Source organism: Miniopterus natalensis, chromosome 17, assembly GCF_054644295.1.
Source record: "Miniopterus natalensis isolate mMinNat1 chromosome 17, mMinNat1.hap1, whole genome shotgun sequence".
Classification (NCBI taxonomy): Eukaryota; Metazoa; Chordata; class Mammalia; order Chiroptera; family Miniopteridae; genus Miniopterus; species Miniopterus natalensis.
This window is the reverse complement of record NC_142097.1, coordinates 14,499,030-14,514,090: the sequence shown is the minus strand read 5'-3', so window position 1 is coordinate 14,514,090 and position 15,061 is coordinate 14,499,030. Positions and strand designations below refer to the sequence as shown.

Below are 15,061 nucleotides of genomic sequence, written 5' to 3'. Positions count from 1 at the left end.
ATCTAACTTAGTGCTCCCCAAACTTTAGCCTATCAAAGAATTCCCACAAAGCAGCAGTAGACCTGAAAGTGTGCTGAGCTGAGTGTCTTAAAGCCCCTGGGAGAGTAGCCTCAGGCACCTCTCTCACTTCTTCTGCTGACTTTAAAACCTAGCCCGCTCCGACCATCCCTGTCTAACATCCAACTTGGGAGCTTCTTTCTCTGGGGGCTAGAGCCAGGCACAGGCCCTGCCTACGCACTGGTTGGCGTCTCCCTCCTCAGGCCCCTCAGAGGCATCTTCACATTCCTTCATTCTCCAGTCCATGATGCAGCCGATGATGGGGGCCGTCAGCAGGCAGAGCAGCTGGAGCGCACCGAAGATGGAGGTGTAGAGGCCAACTAGGGAGGAAGGTGGATCTATGTCATCGGGGGCTCCTGACAGAGGCCTGGAGCAGGCACCGGGCAAAGTCTGAGACCCCATAGGCCCTTCTGGGGTGCTCCCCAGGCCCCCTCTTGTCACTGCGGATCTTGAGGGGAGCCCAAAGACCTTAACCTCTGAAATCAAAGCTGGAACGAGGGGTAGGCACCCTATTCTCTTCTCCAAATCCCCTGCTCATTTCTAAGAAACAGCTAATGAAATCTAGTGTGTCACAATGACTTCCCCCAGAAGCTCCAGGAGGTCTCTATGGCTTGGCAACCACAAAATTACCAATGCCTGGAACAGATACCTGTGTAAGACTGGCCATTAGTTTTCTGCCTCTAGAAATAAACCAGGAAGGCATCACTCACAGGGGCTTGTAAGGGTTTCAATCTTCAAAGAGCCTTAAAATTAAGATGGGATTTTGGGGGGCAAATGGGAACTGAAAGTTGACTACCCAACCCCACCCACAGTTCTGTCTGAGAGGGATGTTTGGAATTCAAGGAAAGTAATTTCTTCATTGAACGGTGACTGGCTGGGAGGGGAGGTTGCAATGCTCCCCAATAGCCCCCCCCCCTGCTTACCAGTGGCCATCACTGCATCGAGAAAGCAAAGTAAAAAGGCAGAAAGGAGCAAAGTTAGCAACAGTTTGTTATAGAAAGCTGGGGCATGGAGGTAGGCTAGCTAGCTCTGGGACCAGCATACATGTCATTTCCCACCTAGACATGACTCTCAGAGGACCCATGGGTGGCTGAGCTTGAGCCAGGCTTCTAGGAGAGGAAGTGGGAGGAGGCCCAGCTCAGATGCCTGCTGACGTTTTCTTGTCTGCCCGGGCCTCAGTCATGTGCAGCTGGCACCCTGTCACAGGCAGGCTGGTGAATCAGGCCTGTGGCTTGCTGAGGACCATGACAGGGAAGTAGTGTGAATGCAGAAGACCTGGCAGAACTCACTGTCATGTGGCCCTTTGGGAACACTTCTCTGTCACAGTTGCACTCCAAGGGCAAGAGAAGTCAAGCAATGCATCTCAACCCCCAGCAAAGCATCTAACACCAGGGGTCTCCCCCAGAGAGCCAGAGCTGTTCTCCTGTCCCCCTCACCGGCTCCCTGACCCTGAAGCCATCCCTCTGGGCACAGTCGGGGCTGTGGGTGTTGTACATAACAGCTCACAGGAGCAGGCTGGGGAAAACCAATGCCCTGTCAGCTGCAGATGGAATTTCCTGGCCCAACTTCCTCTACTTCTTGAAACTGACTTGTTGAATGTGGGAAACAGTTGGAAAAAAATTTCTCTTGGGCAGCAAAGGATTTCTCAGAAACTTGAATAAAAGGCCACGACTCAGCAGCAGGCTAGTGAGGAGCCTTCTCTGCACACTTCTGGGTCTCCACCTCCCTGGGCCTGAGAGTTTTTAATAGAGGGTGTGGAAACATGATAGATCAGCTTTCCCCAAAGTTCAGTCCACAGATTTTAATGAGTGTTACATAATGAAACCGTTCCTGTGGTAGAAACTGGGGGGAACGTCACTGGACTCACCAAAGCTAAACAAGTTATTTCTTCCTGTAAAAAATAGGGCCTTTACTATGTCAGCATTCATTATGAAATTGTACAAGGGTACAAGATAGCCCTTCTCCACAGATGCCCATTTTCACAGTGGAACCAGTGTTGTCTGGGGGCCTTTGTCATCTTTCCTGTTTGTTAAGTCTGGATTTCTCATCCCCTTTTAAAAACTATATTTGATTCCTTACACCTCCTAGGTAAAAACAATTAAACCACCAACAAAAAAGTCGCACACCAGTTGAGACTGCCAATAAAAAGCATTTACCGAATGTGTTTGTCCTGCTTCTGGACGACTAAAGCTGACTCAGCTCAGGCCCTGAGGAAGTACTGACTTTCTTTGTAGAATCAAAACCTCTAATCCCCTAAAGACCTTCTGTGCTGTTTTGGGAAAGTAGTGTGTGGGTTATCAGTTTTGTTTACCAGACTGAACAAGTCTCAACTTGGATCACACATATGAGGAAGCCTCTGCCTGGCCCTGCTTCCATTCCAGGGCACAGATGCCAGTGCGGGCCCAATTGCCTCAAAGTCTCCTGTGCAGCTGGCATGGGCCCCCCTCAGCACCCAGGAGCTCCACACCCCTGCACTGTGGTTTCCCAGGGGGATTCTTGGCGTTGGGTTTCACTGGCTGTCTTTCATCGGGCTCTCAGGTAGAGTACTCTGTTCTGAGCAATGTTTTCATTCATGAACACATCAACCAGCCCCCTCAGGCCATGAAAAATATACACCTCACACCCCAGATATACCTTGTTATTTTAGTCTTCCCTTCCCTCCTAAACCGGGAAACTCTAATGGGGATGTGAATGAATAGTTGGGGCTGGCTGTGATGAAATGGCTTTGACGAGCTGTGGATCCCTTGGACTCTGTCATTTCATGCCCCTGCTGGTCTGGCCCAGCCTAATACCATTCAGCTGGCCGGGAAATGGGTTCAACCTCAGGCGGCAGGAGTGACCACCACTCAGGAGAGGGTCCTCCTATGGGGCTCTGCACCAAGGCCCAAGGGCCACCTACCTTTGTCCTGGTCACCGCTGACCAGGAATTTGAGGATGTTGTTCATGGCGCCCATGTAGAAGATGAGCCGCAGCTGCGTGATGCACATGGTGACGAGGCTGAGCAGCAGGATGGGGCTGAATATACTCTGCATGAAGGAGGGGGCTGCTGTGGGGAGAATGCCATAGGTGTTCAGAGAGAAGGGGGCCCATATCTCCATGGCCCACAGCCCACCTGCCATTCAAGGGCCCAGCGTGTGGGGAGGGGAGGCCGATTTGCTGACCAAATCATTCCATGCTGGATGCGAGGATGGGTCCAGGTGAGGTTAAAGGTGTGGGTGCTAGAGTTGGGTCACCCAGCCATGTAAAACAAGTTGGGTGAATCCCTTACCCTCTCTGAGCCTTAGTGTGCTCATCTGTACACCAGGGTGGGAATTAACTGAGATGAGGCGCACAAAACCCTTGGCCGGAGCTAGGGCTTTCAGATCCGGATTGGCTGCCCCTTCCTGTCTTGGGGGTGTGAATGTGAGTGTGAATGTGAGTGTGGGTGGATGTGAGTGCAGATGCCCCTGCTAATGTCTCAGGCAGGCCTGGAAGGTAAGAGCCTCACAGTGGGTACCTGCGGCGTCTGGCTGGCACTTCACCTCTAGGTCGACGGTGGACAGGCAGAGCTTGTGGCCCTCCTGCAGTGCTGCTTGTTCCTTGGTACTCCTCATGGAACTGCCCACACTGAGGCGGCGCCCCACTGTAGTCACCTGCTTGTAGAACTGCTTCCCTGTGATCTTGTGGTCAAAGCCCAGCCAACTGAACTTGATCTTCACCCTGAAGGCCACAGGAAGTATCCTGTCAGTGCCCCCCAGGGCCATAACTGGGGTGGGGCTGGGGACAGACAGTACATTCACTTACGAGTAGTCCATGTCTTCTGGCCCTGGGAAGGGCTCCAGGGGCCAGTTAAAGAAGCAGTTGAGGAAAACCAGCCCAGAGCAGCCGGCCCAGACCACGAGGATGATGATGAAGGAGGCCCCAAAGTCATAGATGACCTGAAAGGCACAATGGGGTGGGGTAAGGCAGGGGGCAGAGTTGGCACAGGGAAGCCAGGGTGGGTAGTAGGCAGGGATCATCTCTGCTGAGCTGCATGAGGAGGGACAGCCCTATCCACCTGGGTGTTTGGTCATCAGACATTTGCATCCCAATTATCCCAACTCTCCCTGGCACAGGGGGTCATTAACCCCGTGTCTCCACCTTGGACCAGATGTTGCTTCCTTGGAGAGGCCTTCTCTGACCACCCCCATCACTATCATATCACTGGCTCACAATGAATAGCCCTGGCTGAGAATATTGATGCTTCATTCATTTACTTGTCCATTGTTAGTTTAGATCCTTGAGAACAGGAACCTGTTAGCCTTGTCCACTGATGTTTCCCCAGCACCTTGAAGAGTACACATAACAGGTGCGGAAAATACTTGAGGAATAAACAGATGGCTGTCTCACTTTCCTCCTCTGAGAAATGAGAAATGGGTGTAAGATTGGCATGTGTCCTTATGGTACTATGGTGGGGGTTAGGCAGGTGTGGTCCTAGTGCAGTGCTCAGTGGCGGGAGGAAGCCTGCTGAGCATGAACATGTTAGCTGTAACTGTCATTATTGCAATTTATTTCCAGTACCAGAGTAGGAGCAACAGGATTTGGAGTAGGAACTGGGGCTGATGGACTGGGAGGTGTTTGCTTCATCCTGACCCTGTGTGACTTCCACGGGCTCAGAATCCTGCCTGGGAGGGAAACAGCTGAACCAACTTGGCCAGGAGCAGCACTTTGGCTAATGGCGAGTAAACAGCCCAACAACAACAGACCTGGGGGTGGGGATACTGGAGTTGGACTCAGGATCAGGGACAAATTCACCCACCCCCTTTCTGTACCCTAGCCCAGAAGTGCAAAGGCAGCCTGCGGTGACACCCTGTAGTGATATGCTTGAATTTTCCATCCGCAGGCCCAGTGGGTTTCTTTTCTTACTCCCATGGTGCCCAGGTGCATCCTCCCAGGTGTGGGTGGTGGGGAGGGGCCGGCCCCCACACCCACAAGTACTTCCCTCTTCAGAGAGGGTAGGAGGAGCCTTAGGAGAAGCCTCTGTTCAGACGCTAGTACAAAATAAATGTGCTGGAAACCGGCTGGTCACACCCTCACCTTGATTCCTGGGAAGGTGACTGCTGAGGAGGCATAGGATCCAATCATCAAGGCAATAAACGTGGATCGAAGGTCACCAAACATGTTGGGCAGCTGTAAGACAAGAAGCAAAGGAGACTTCAGCTGAGAGAAGGGACAGAGGATGGATGAAGGAGGGGAAAGAGCGGATCAAGGCTCATCAGGCACTTTTTCTTATCTGCTCTCCTCCCCCAGTTCACAGGGGAATTAGTCCAGGGGATAATTACTACTAATAGAAAGTTATTCCTTTCCCGACTGAGGTTGATAAGGGCAGGGGAGGAGTGTACTGCAGAATTCGGACCCCAGGTATAAGGACAGAGCTGTTGTACTTTCTGGCTGGCAAGTGTCCCTCCTCTCTGCTCCAGCACAGGTCAGAGGCCTTCCTGTCTCTACAGGATTACACAGAGATGCCAGAGAGCAAAGCTGGGAGACAGGCAGCCCTCAAAGGGAGCAAGCCGGTTAAAAATAAGAATCTATTTGGGAACAAGACTGTCATTTTTATAAATAAAAATATCAGCGTCCCAGAAGGACCAGATGTCAGCAAAAGCTGCTTTCATTTGTGAGAGAGTGGATTTCTGGAAGGTGTCAATCAGAATTCTACAGTTCACTTGGGGCAGACAAGGGTGCTGGCCTGGGATTATGCTTCTGAATTTCTAAGTGCAAGGAGGGTTTTCCCTTTCCACAGTTTTGCCCCAGAGATGAACATTTGAGAAGGCCAAAAAGCTCAGGCTCTCCTCTCAGAGAGAGCCACTCTTTTGCACCTCTCGTAAGTTCATTCTGGGCCCATTTGACGTAATTTTGAAGCTAAAACCCTTGGCGATTTCACACAAATCCAGGCATGGTAATATAGGATAATGCAGTCACAATTCAGATGTGAGGCCAAGTACATGCCCCAACGGCCCGTTACAGCTTCTCTCTAGAACCTTGAGAGAGATCGCATCCATGCGGTGAAAGTTTCCACCCACACCAACAGTGTCCCTCACACTGAGACACCTCTCTGGACAGCTATGCCAGCCTGTTTGTTGAATTCAGACTGTTTATATGGACTTAATCTATGTTCCCCTCCCCCATTTGTCAGCAATCATTTTGGGGTTTTAGCAAACATGGAACACATAATGGCTAATCTATTGTTGCCAAACACAAGCAGTTTGAACTTGGCTACACACCTGCCCCTCATAATTTCTGCCTAAGTTGCCCACAATTCAAAATGAATAAGGCATATATCAAGTCATCATGTTGTACACCTAAAACTAATACGGGGAGCCTTATTTGTCGGCCCGGCTGGGCGTGGCTCAGTGGTTGAGCATTGACCTGGGATCCAGGCAGTCGGGGTTCGATTCCCGGTCAGGGCACATGCCCAGTTGCGGGGTTAATCAATGACTCTCTCATCATTGATGTTTCTATCTCTTTCTCTCCCTCTCCTTTCCTCTCTCTGAAATCAATAAAGATATATTTAAAAAAAAAACAAAAAAAACCTAATACAATGTTATATGTGATTATATCTCAATAAAACAGGGAAAACATGAGTAAGGCACATCATCCAAATTGAAAACTTTTGTGCTTCATATCTATGATGATCCTATCCCGAACCTGGATTTCTGTTGAAAAAAGTTAATACAAATCTGGTTTTTGAAACAGACCATTATAAGGACAATAGCATTTTATTTTTTAAAAACATATCTTTATTGATTTCAGAGAGAGGAAAGGAAAGGGAGAGAGAGAGATAGAAACATCAATGATGAGAGAGTCATTGATCAGCTGCCTCGCCCGCAACCCGGGCATGTGCCCTGACCGGGAATCGAACCCCGATCTCCTGGATTCTAGGTCGATGCTCAACCGCTGAGCCACGCCTGGCCGGGCGACAATAGCATTTAAAAAAAATAAATTTAAAATACATTCTGATGTTGGTTATAAATAAATAAATAAACAAACTTTTGTACTTCAAAGGGCACTATCAAGGAGGTGAAAAGATAATGCACAGATGAGAAAATTTTTACAAATCACATATCTGATATGGGACTTGTATCTAGACTATATAAAGAACTCCTACAACTCAATAATAAAAAGATAAATAACCTATTTTTTAAATGGGCAAAAGATCTGAATAGACATTTCTCTAGAAAATATATAAATGGGCAATATGCTCATGAAAATATACTCAGTATCATTAATCATTGGGAAATGCAAATCCAAACCACAATGAGATACTAATTCATACCCTCTAGGGTAGCTATAATAAAAAGAAATCAGGTAATAATAAATGTGCTGAGGATATAGAGGAGTTGGAAACCTCACACTACTGGTAGAAATGTAGAATGGTACAGCCACTTTGGAAAATAGTCCAAACAGTTAAACACAGTTATCATATGATCTAGTCATTCCACTTCTTGGTAGATATCTAAGAGAAATGAAAACAATGTCCACACAGAAACTCATACATGAATGTTTATAGCAGCCTTAATCATAATATCCCCAAAGTGAAAATAATCTCAATGTCCATCAAAGGATGAATGGGTAAACAGAAAGTGGTAAATCCACACAATAGAATATCATCCAGACATAAAACAAATGAAGTACTGACACATAGTACAACGTGGATGAACCCTGAAAACATATGAAGTGAAAGAAACCAGTCACAAAAGACCACATATTATGTGTTTCCATTGATATGAAATGTCTGGAATAGGCAAATCCATAGAGACAGGGAGCAGATTAGTGGTGCCTAGGGCTGGGGTAGAGGAAGCTGCAAGTGAAGAGGGAGGAAATGCTAATGGCACAGGGTTTCTATTTGGGGTGATATAATTGATTATGCTGATGACTGTACAACTGTCAATATAATAAAAACCAGCGAATTGTATACTTTAGGTGAATTACATGGTATATGAATTATATCTCAATATCACTGTTTAAAAAAACATGAATAAGGAATTTAAGATGTTTTGGGATCCCAGAATTAAAAAGGAACATGAATAAATCTACACTGTATAGTATGAAGCTAGGGAGGCCATCCAGGCTCCCCAAAGAATTTCCAGCACACAAAAAGCTCTTCTTCCAGCCCCCACGTGGAGTGGATCCTCTGTCCACTCGGGCTTCTCAGAGAGAGTCAGAGGAGAAAGAAGAGCATATGGAAATTCCCCCAACCGCAGGCAGAGGAAATGTGATGTGCTCATGTGTGCCTAGGCACAGCCAGGTGAGCACTAAAGGCACCCAACCTTGCTCTTTGCACACCTGCCTCTCAGGTATGCTGTGGTTCAGAGGATATGCCTCGGTTCCTGAGCTCACATATTTGGGCTTCTCCATGCTGGCTACTCCAGCAAGGCAGCCTTGTAGGGGAGGCATCTCTGGGGCCATAAGAGCCCCAGGGAGAATCCAAAGACTAGTTCCGCTTGTACGGAATGTCATCCAACTAAGGCAGGTGAAGGAAAAAAAGGAACAAAGAGGACTCAGAACCCAACCAGAAGAGTAGACGGAGGACACGAGCCCAGCGTAACAAGGTAACAAGGTCCACTTGGTGCAGAGTCAGGCCAGGGAAACACTTTTGCTGGTGCAGTCACCTTTGGGCACAAAGAGTACCTCAAACCTTTCAACAGGGCTAGGGGGTATTCCAGAGAAGTAGACAGCTTGCCAGCCAGCCTGTTTCCTTCTTCCTTAAGCTCAAGCCTGCCCTAACCCTAACCCAGGCTAGGGGCCAACAGAACAACAAGAGTTTGGGGACAACATGCAACTCCAATCTGATCTTCTGGAGTATTCTCCCCAGAACTAGATCCAGGAGACGGAAGAACAGAAAACTGGCAGAAGAACTGCCTTTCCATCTGCCCCTGGATGAGATCCCCCACCCTCATGTCTGAACAAGGGCAGTAGCCTCCCAGCTGCCTTCCTTGCTGCCGTGCCTCTCCGGGCCTAGAACATTCTTAGCAACACCAAGAAAATTCTCCTCCCCAACATGTTATTTTGGTCAGCAGAGGAGTAGAGAGCCTAAGGGCAAATTATACTACACAGTGTTCCCACCAACACCAACATCCTGTATTTTAAATTATGACTCTTTTTCCTGATTAGAAAAGCAATGCACATCCATTGTAAAACATCTGAAACAAAGTATACATAAAGAATAAAATAAAATTCTCCCTGAGAGAGCCATGTTACCATTTTGATATATTTCCCTTTAGTCTTTTTCCTATAAATATCTAAAACTTTATAACAAAATTGAAATCATATGCTAAATATTGTTTTATAAACTTTTTTTTTTACTTGATTTATCACAAATGCTTTCTAATTTAGTATTCATCTTCAACACACTTCGTAATGAATATCTGGTATTTCTTTATCTGGATGATCCATAATTTATGCATTTCTCTGATGCTGGACCTCAGGTCCTTTTTTTTTATTTTTAATCTTCACCTGAGGATATTTTTTCCAGAGAGTGGAAGGGAGGGAGAGAGAGAGAGAGAAAGAGAGAGAAACATTGATGAGAGAGACAAATCGATTGGTTGCTTTCCGCATGCGCCCTGGCTGGGATGGTGCCTGCAACCAAGGTACGTGCCCTTGGCTGGAATTGAACCTGGGACCCTTCAGTCCATGGCAGATGCTCTAACCACGGAGCATCTAAAAACTGGCTAGGGCGGACCTCAGGTCCTTTTTAATTTTTATTGTAAACAGCACTTCAATGAACATCCTTGAAGATAAACATATGTTCACGTAGCTATTATTTCCTCAAGGTAAAAGTCGCAAAAGTAGAATCACTAGACAGAAGGGGATAAGCATTTTTAAGTTTTTGTCATACTCCATGCCAAACTGCCTTCTAGAAAACTTAAACCAATTTGAGACTCCCATCAGCAGCATAGTAGACTGTCCAACATTATGCATTATCATCATTTTTAATATTTGCCACTTTGCCAATATCCTGCTGCTGTAAAATTCATTTCTTTGAGGAATGAATGAAATGAATTAGTGACTGATATTTGTTTCAAAATAATCTGGGTGGTGGGTGAAGGCAGAAATGAAGCAAGAGTGGTCAGGCGTTGACAACTAGTTCAGGTTGCAAAATGGGTGTGTGGGGCTCATTATACTATTTTCTCTAATACTATGTATACTTAAATTTTTCCACAATTAAAAAAAAAAAAAGAAGTTGAAAAAACATACATTTAATTACTAATGGCTTTAAACATTTTTCTACAATTTAAAACATCAGTCATTTATATTCCCTGTTTGTCCTTTTTTTCCTATGAGGATGTTAATCTTTTTATGTTGATTTTGAATAGGCTCTTTATATATAAAAGACAGTCACAGTTTGTTCATATACTTCAGGTGTGTTTTCCTAGTTTGCCATTTAATTTCTTAGTTCATGGTTTTTTTTTGACCAATAGAAGTGTTGAAATAGGTAGTGAACATGTTTTTCACCTTCTAGCATTTATGTCAGATGAAATCTCTCTGAAAAGAACATCAAGGATGACCTTGACCAGTGAAACCCAAAGCGTAAACATCCTGGCAGCAGTGGTCACAAAAGAATAACAGGCTCAGGAGAAGAGAGGGTTTCTCTGTGGACACTAACTATTTTTCAAATGTTAATACTAATTGTGTGATCTTTTAAACCACTTCTTTCCCTTCCTCCCAAAGTTGTCAGGCCTGCCAGAGATTTCCCCATTTGTTGTGCCCAAGGGCAGCTTGATCAAAGGATTTTCCTTATTATTAAGTGATGGTATATAATAATATAGCATGATTACATTAATATAATGATACGTTATTATAATATAATAGCATCATTATAATAGTAACTATTTGTAATACTTACTCTATATATTATCTTAAAAACCCTCAAAACAACCTTAACGAGGCAGGTGACACTTATTATCCTCACTTAATGGGTAAAAATCTTTAGGATTAGAAAAGTAAAGGGACACCTCCAAGCTGGTAAAGGTCAACTTTGGGGTCCAATGCAGGTCAAGTTTATGTGCACAACCGCTGGGCTACTCTGCCTCTTGGAAATCTCCCAAGGACACACTTCAGTTGGGCTCCAAAGTAATGGCCCTTACCTCTCATGCTTCTCTGTGTTCCTTGTCAAGCATTCTGTCTGCACTCCCTCCTAGAGACTTCTTACATCCCTCTAATCCCCCTTTTAGACCCATCTGTCCCCTCTCTTCCCCTTGGCCTTCCCTTTGCCCTGGGCCAAACCATCAAGTGGACTTCTCTAATTCATCTCCCCATCTGAGTCTCCTCCCGCCACTGGTCCATGTTCCTCCTCCCTCCTTCTCTCCTCCTCTGTCTCTGCTCGACTTCAGCTGCACATAATGGCTACTCAGAGCCCGGTGATGGAGCGATGGCTGAGTACTGAGAAGAGTGCTCTAGTGCGAGCCTCAAGGCTCGGGTGGAGGGAAGAGCCAGCTCTGCTGCCAAGTAGGAAGCTGGAGCTGTGTTGCAATGACAGATGCCAGGGGAAAACACTCAGCAGAGGCTGTTTCCTGACGCAGGATTCACTGCACTCACAGGTGGGGAGTGCAGGCACCATCCCCAAGCTCTGGGTGCTTCCTACCACCACCCCTGCTGCCTGAGAGGGTAGGGATGCAGTGGGCTCAGCCAGGCAGAAGCTGACCTCCATGATGGCCATGCTCCCTCACATGGGAATGCTGTTGGTGACTCATTCTCTCAGCCCCTCAGCTGCCCAGTAAACAGACCCGGGCTGTGTGAACTTCCCAGTGAGGCAAACAGCAGCTGCAGGCAGCCCATCCCCTGGATTTCTGGCCACAGAGCAAGGCTACTAGACGAGAGTACCCAGAGGTCTAGGCTCCAGGGTGGTGAGGATGGGCTACTGTCCCTAGAGGACCCTCTAAGATGTCTCTCTACTCAGGGGCCTCCAAGACAGCCCTTGGGGTTGCCGGCAGGCAGGGACAGAAGGGCCACTGTGTAACCACCTGACACTGACTTTCCAAATTTGTGGTTTCCCAAGCCCACCAGCTGGGGGCACACCCTGGCCCTTGGGGAGATGCCATGTGCAGCTGGCATCCTGACCCTCAGGCCCCTTCCAGAAGTGAGCCTTGTCCTCAAATGGCTGGTGTACACACCCAGAGCTCTGCACAACCTGTACAGGCCAGGATCCAGGTACCAGTCTAGACAAGCGGACTCAGCAAAGCCAGGCTATTTCCTAACCCCAAACAACCTGGCAGCTCCAGGCACTTAATGCCAGGAGCAGGTCCTTGTGGTCACCTTTCCGCTTCACTGCTGAAGGGGTGGGAGGAGTGAGTCCACACCCCCAGCCACCTCAACTACCTTCCCAGCCAGGTTGAGCCCTGCCAGGGCCCCCACTATACTTTCTGTCCGCCCCAGAACTTGTCACATGGTGAAGCAATTTCACAATGCAGAACCCTCTGGTGGGTGAATTTTTCCCAGGCCAATGGCAATCAGCTGACTGCTTTGGGTTCACAAGGCACAGAACAGAAACCTAGAGGGAGAGCAGGCTCCACGCTCTGGGAGAGTCCTGCTCACCTGCACCTGGGCTTCTGGAGAGCTGACAGAGCTGCCTGGGTGGCTGTAGGAACAGATCAGCTGAGCAGGAATGTTAACCCCTCACCCTTCACCAGGACATCCGCATAAGTGCTGCATCAGAGTCCTTCCCTCCTCTTCTCTCAGGTTTTGGCAGAGGGATATTTATTCTGCTTCCTTCAAACTCAGATCCCCACTGCCAGGGGATCATTTCTTCCTCAAGTTCAAAGTCAGACTTCAATGAATCAAATAGGAAAAGCCCACAGAGACACTGTTCATCAAGGAGCCTGAATACGTTTTGTAATCACTTTTCTGTGAGTGTTTCAGTTCAGAACTCGCCGTCCTGTTCACATTGACAGGGGTCAGAGTAATGAAGTGGAAAAGACATGTCCACAATGTTGGCTGCATCTGCTCTCATCTCTAAGCAACCCAGGCCCTGGATTGTGGGGTGGCGACCCAAAGACGCCGCCTCAGCCGCCAGCTGGTATTTGCGCTCTGGCCGATGAAGCGAGTTAAAGGGTTGTGTAAATGCAAGGCATTGAGCAAACAGACCAAAGTGTGCTATCCAAGTGTCAGGAGGGGAGGCTGAGGCTCAGCACTTGGGGAGTGCTCTGCACCCGTGGAATGACCTGGCACCCTCCTCTAAGGATATCACCCTCTGCTGCAGGGACCTGGGAGCATCAGTTCTGGCCATCAGGTAGCCCACCTATATGGGATTCCCCTTGCTCCTTTGAGCTTCCTCTCTAGAGGAAAGGATCACCCATCAATAGATATCTTGGGCTCTGTGACGAAGGCCTATCTGCCACCTCGTCCTTGCCTGAGGGGAAAGGCATTTTGCCAATTTGAGGACCCCTCTCCACCAACTAAGGTAACAGCTTACAGTGCCTGTACATCTTTATTTATACACAACCCATGCAACACAAAACCCCTTGAGACTCAGAAAGTCCCAAATTAAGGTTTCCATGACAATACATTCCTCCCAATTCCCCGGGTTATCATGGAGCAATTATCCACGGCCCCAAAGCAGTTGTAGGAGATTTGATTCAGATGCTCCTAAAGGAGACCCTGAAGACTTCTTTGTCCCCTCAAATTAGAACATGGGTGGGAGACACAAACAGAAAGTGCCATTGTGCTGCTAGCTCACCATCTCTGGGAGCTGTTCCTGACAGTTCTGCTTTTTAAAGGGCTGGGCTGTATCAGAATGAGATTCGGCTCTGCTCAGCAGAAGCTGCGGCCAGCCCCAGAACATTGCCCAAGAGCTCCAGCCCTGTCCTCACTGACCTGCTTCTCAATCCCCTCTCAGGATCTGTTCTGAAGCAACTGTGGGAGCCCTCATCTGAGGCCTAGGAGACAGGAGATGCCCACGGAGAAGCCTTAGGTCAGGAGCAGCGGCAGAGGAAGAAAGAAACAACTTAAAAAGCACTTAGGGCCCTGAACAGTTTGGCTCAGTGGTTAGAGAGTCGGCCTGTGGACCAAGAGTTCTGGGTTCGATTCCAGCCAAGGGCACATACTTTGGTTGCAGGCTCAATCCCTGATCCCAGTTGGGGCACTTGTGGGAGGCAACCGATCAATGTGTCTCTCTCACATCGATGTTTCTTTCTCTCTCTCCCTTCCACTCTCTCTGAAAAATCAATGGAAAAATCCTCAGGTGAAGATTGAAAAAAACAACGCTTAGGGAAAGGTGCTTAGGAAGTTGGCCTGTGTAACTAGAAGGGGGGGAATCAGCGGGATGTGGGGTGAGAGGGGTGCCTTCCCACAGAGGATAGTGATTGAGCAGCTTCTTGGCGCCTCTAGATCAAAGGTTGTCAAAATTCTTCTGTAAAAGGCCAGACAGTAAATATTTTAGGTTTTGTAGGCCACATGGTCTCTGCACAACAACTTCATTCTGCAGCCACAGCAAAAAAGAAATAAGTGGGCATGGCTATGTACCTATACAACTTTGCTTACAAGGCCTGGGGGATAGCAGTTTGCTGACCTCTGCTCTAGACCCAAGAATGGGGACCTTAGAGGACAAGCCACCAGCCTCCCTTAAATAAATCCCTGCTAATCAAACACTAAGTGCCGATCAGATCGTTTTCTTGCCTGGTCACTATCTGGCCTGTGTAGCTTTTCACCTCCCACTGGAAGTGTGAGGCACTAATAGGAACGCTCCTGATGCAGAGCTTCTGGCCTCCACACAGACCTATTAGAGGTTGTTGAGAGCAATGGGCCCTCCCTCAGAAAAATGCATCTGTAGAGCACACACACAATCTGTTTGCATATAATCTCAAGGGTGTGCACAGCCCTTCTAAGGCTTATTCACAAACCACAGAGAAGCCTAAAAACCCTAGGGTAAGATCCCTCGCACTCAGGAAGAGAGCTAATTTCTTTGTACATGAAAGATGACCCTGTAGAAAAATAGACAAATGACATAAAGAAGCAATTCACAGAATACAAATGATGACAAAATAGGGGTGAA

General features: G+C 47.6%; 1 protein-coding gene and 1 non-coding gene across 2 annotated transcripts in view; one reads left to right on the top strand and one right to left on the bottom strand.

The window, feature by feature from the left end:
• Positions 1-15,061, bottom strand: part of SLC43A2 (solute carrier family 43 member 2) — a 40,336-nt gene that overhangs the window by 6,255 nt on the left and 19,020 nt on the right. The window contains exons 6-10 of the mRNA XM_087825976.1: positions 5,113-5,205; positions 3,841-3,974; positions 3,554-3,756; positions 2,957-3,103; positions 239-377 (exon numbers count right to left, since the gene is read on the bottom strand). Of these exons, the coding sequence (XP_087682102.1) occupies positions 239-377; positions 2,957-3,103; positions 3,554-3,756; positions 3,841-3,974; positions 5,113-5,205 (716 nt within the window). The remainder of the gene's footprint in view (positions 1-238; positions 378-2,956; positions 3,104-3,553; positions 3,757-3,840; positions 3,975-5,112; positions 5,206-15,061) is intronic.
• On the top strand, positions 6,696-6,766 carry LOC148091223 (small nucleolar RNA SNORD50). Its single transcript, XR_015715928.1, has one exon. It is a non-coding gene; the product is annotated as a small nucleolar RNA SNORD50 (small nucleolar RNA).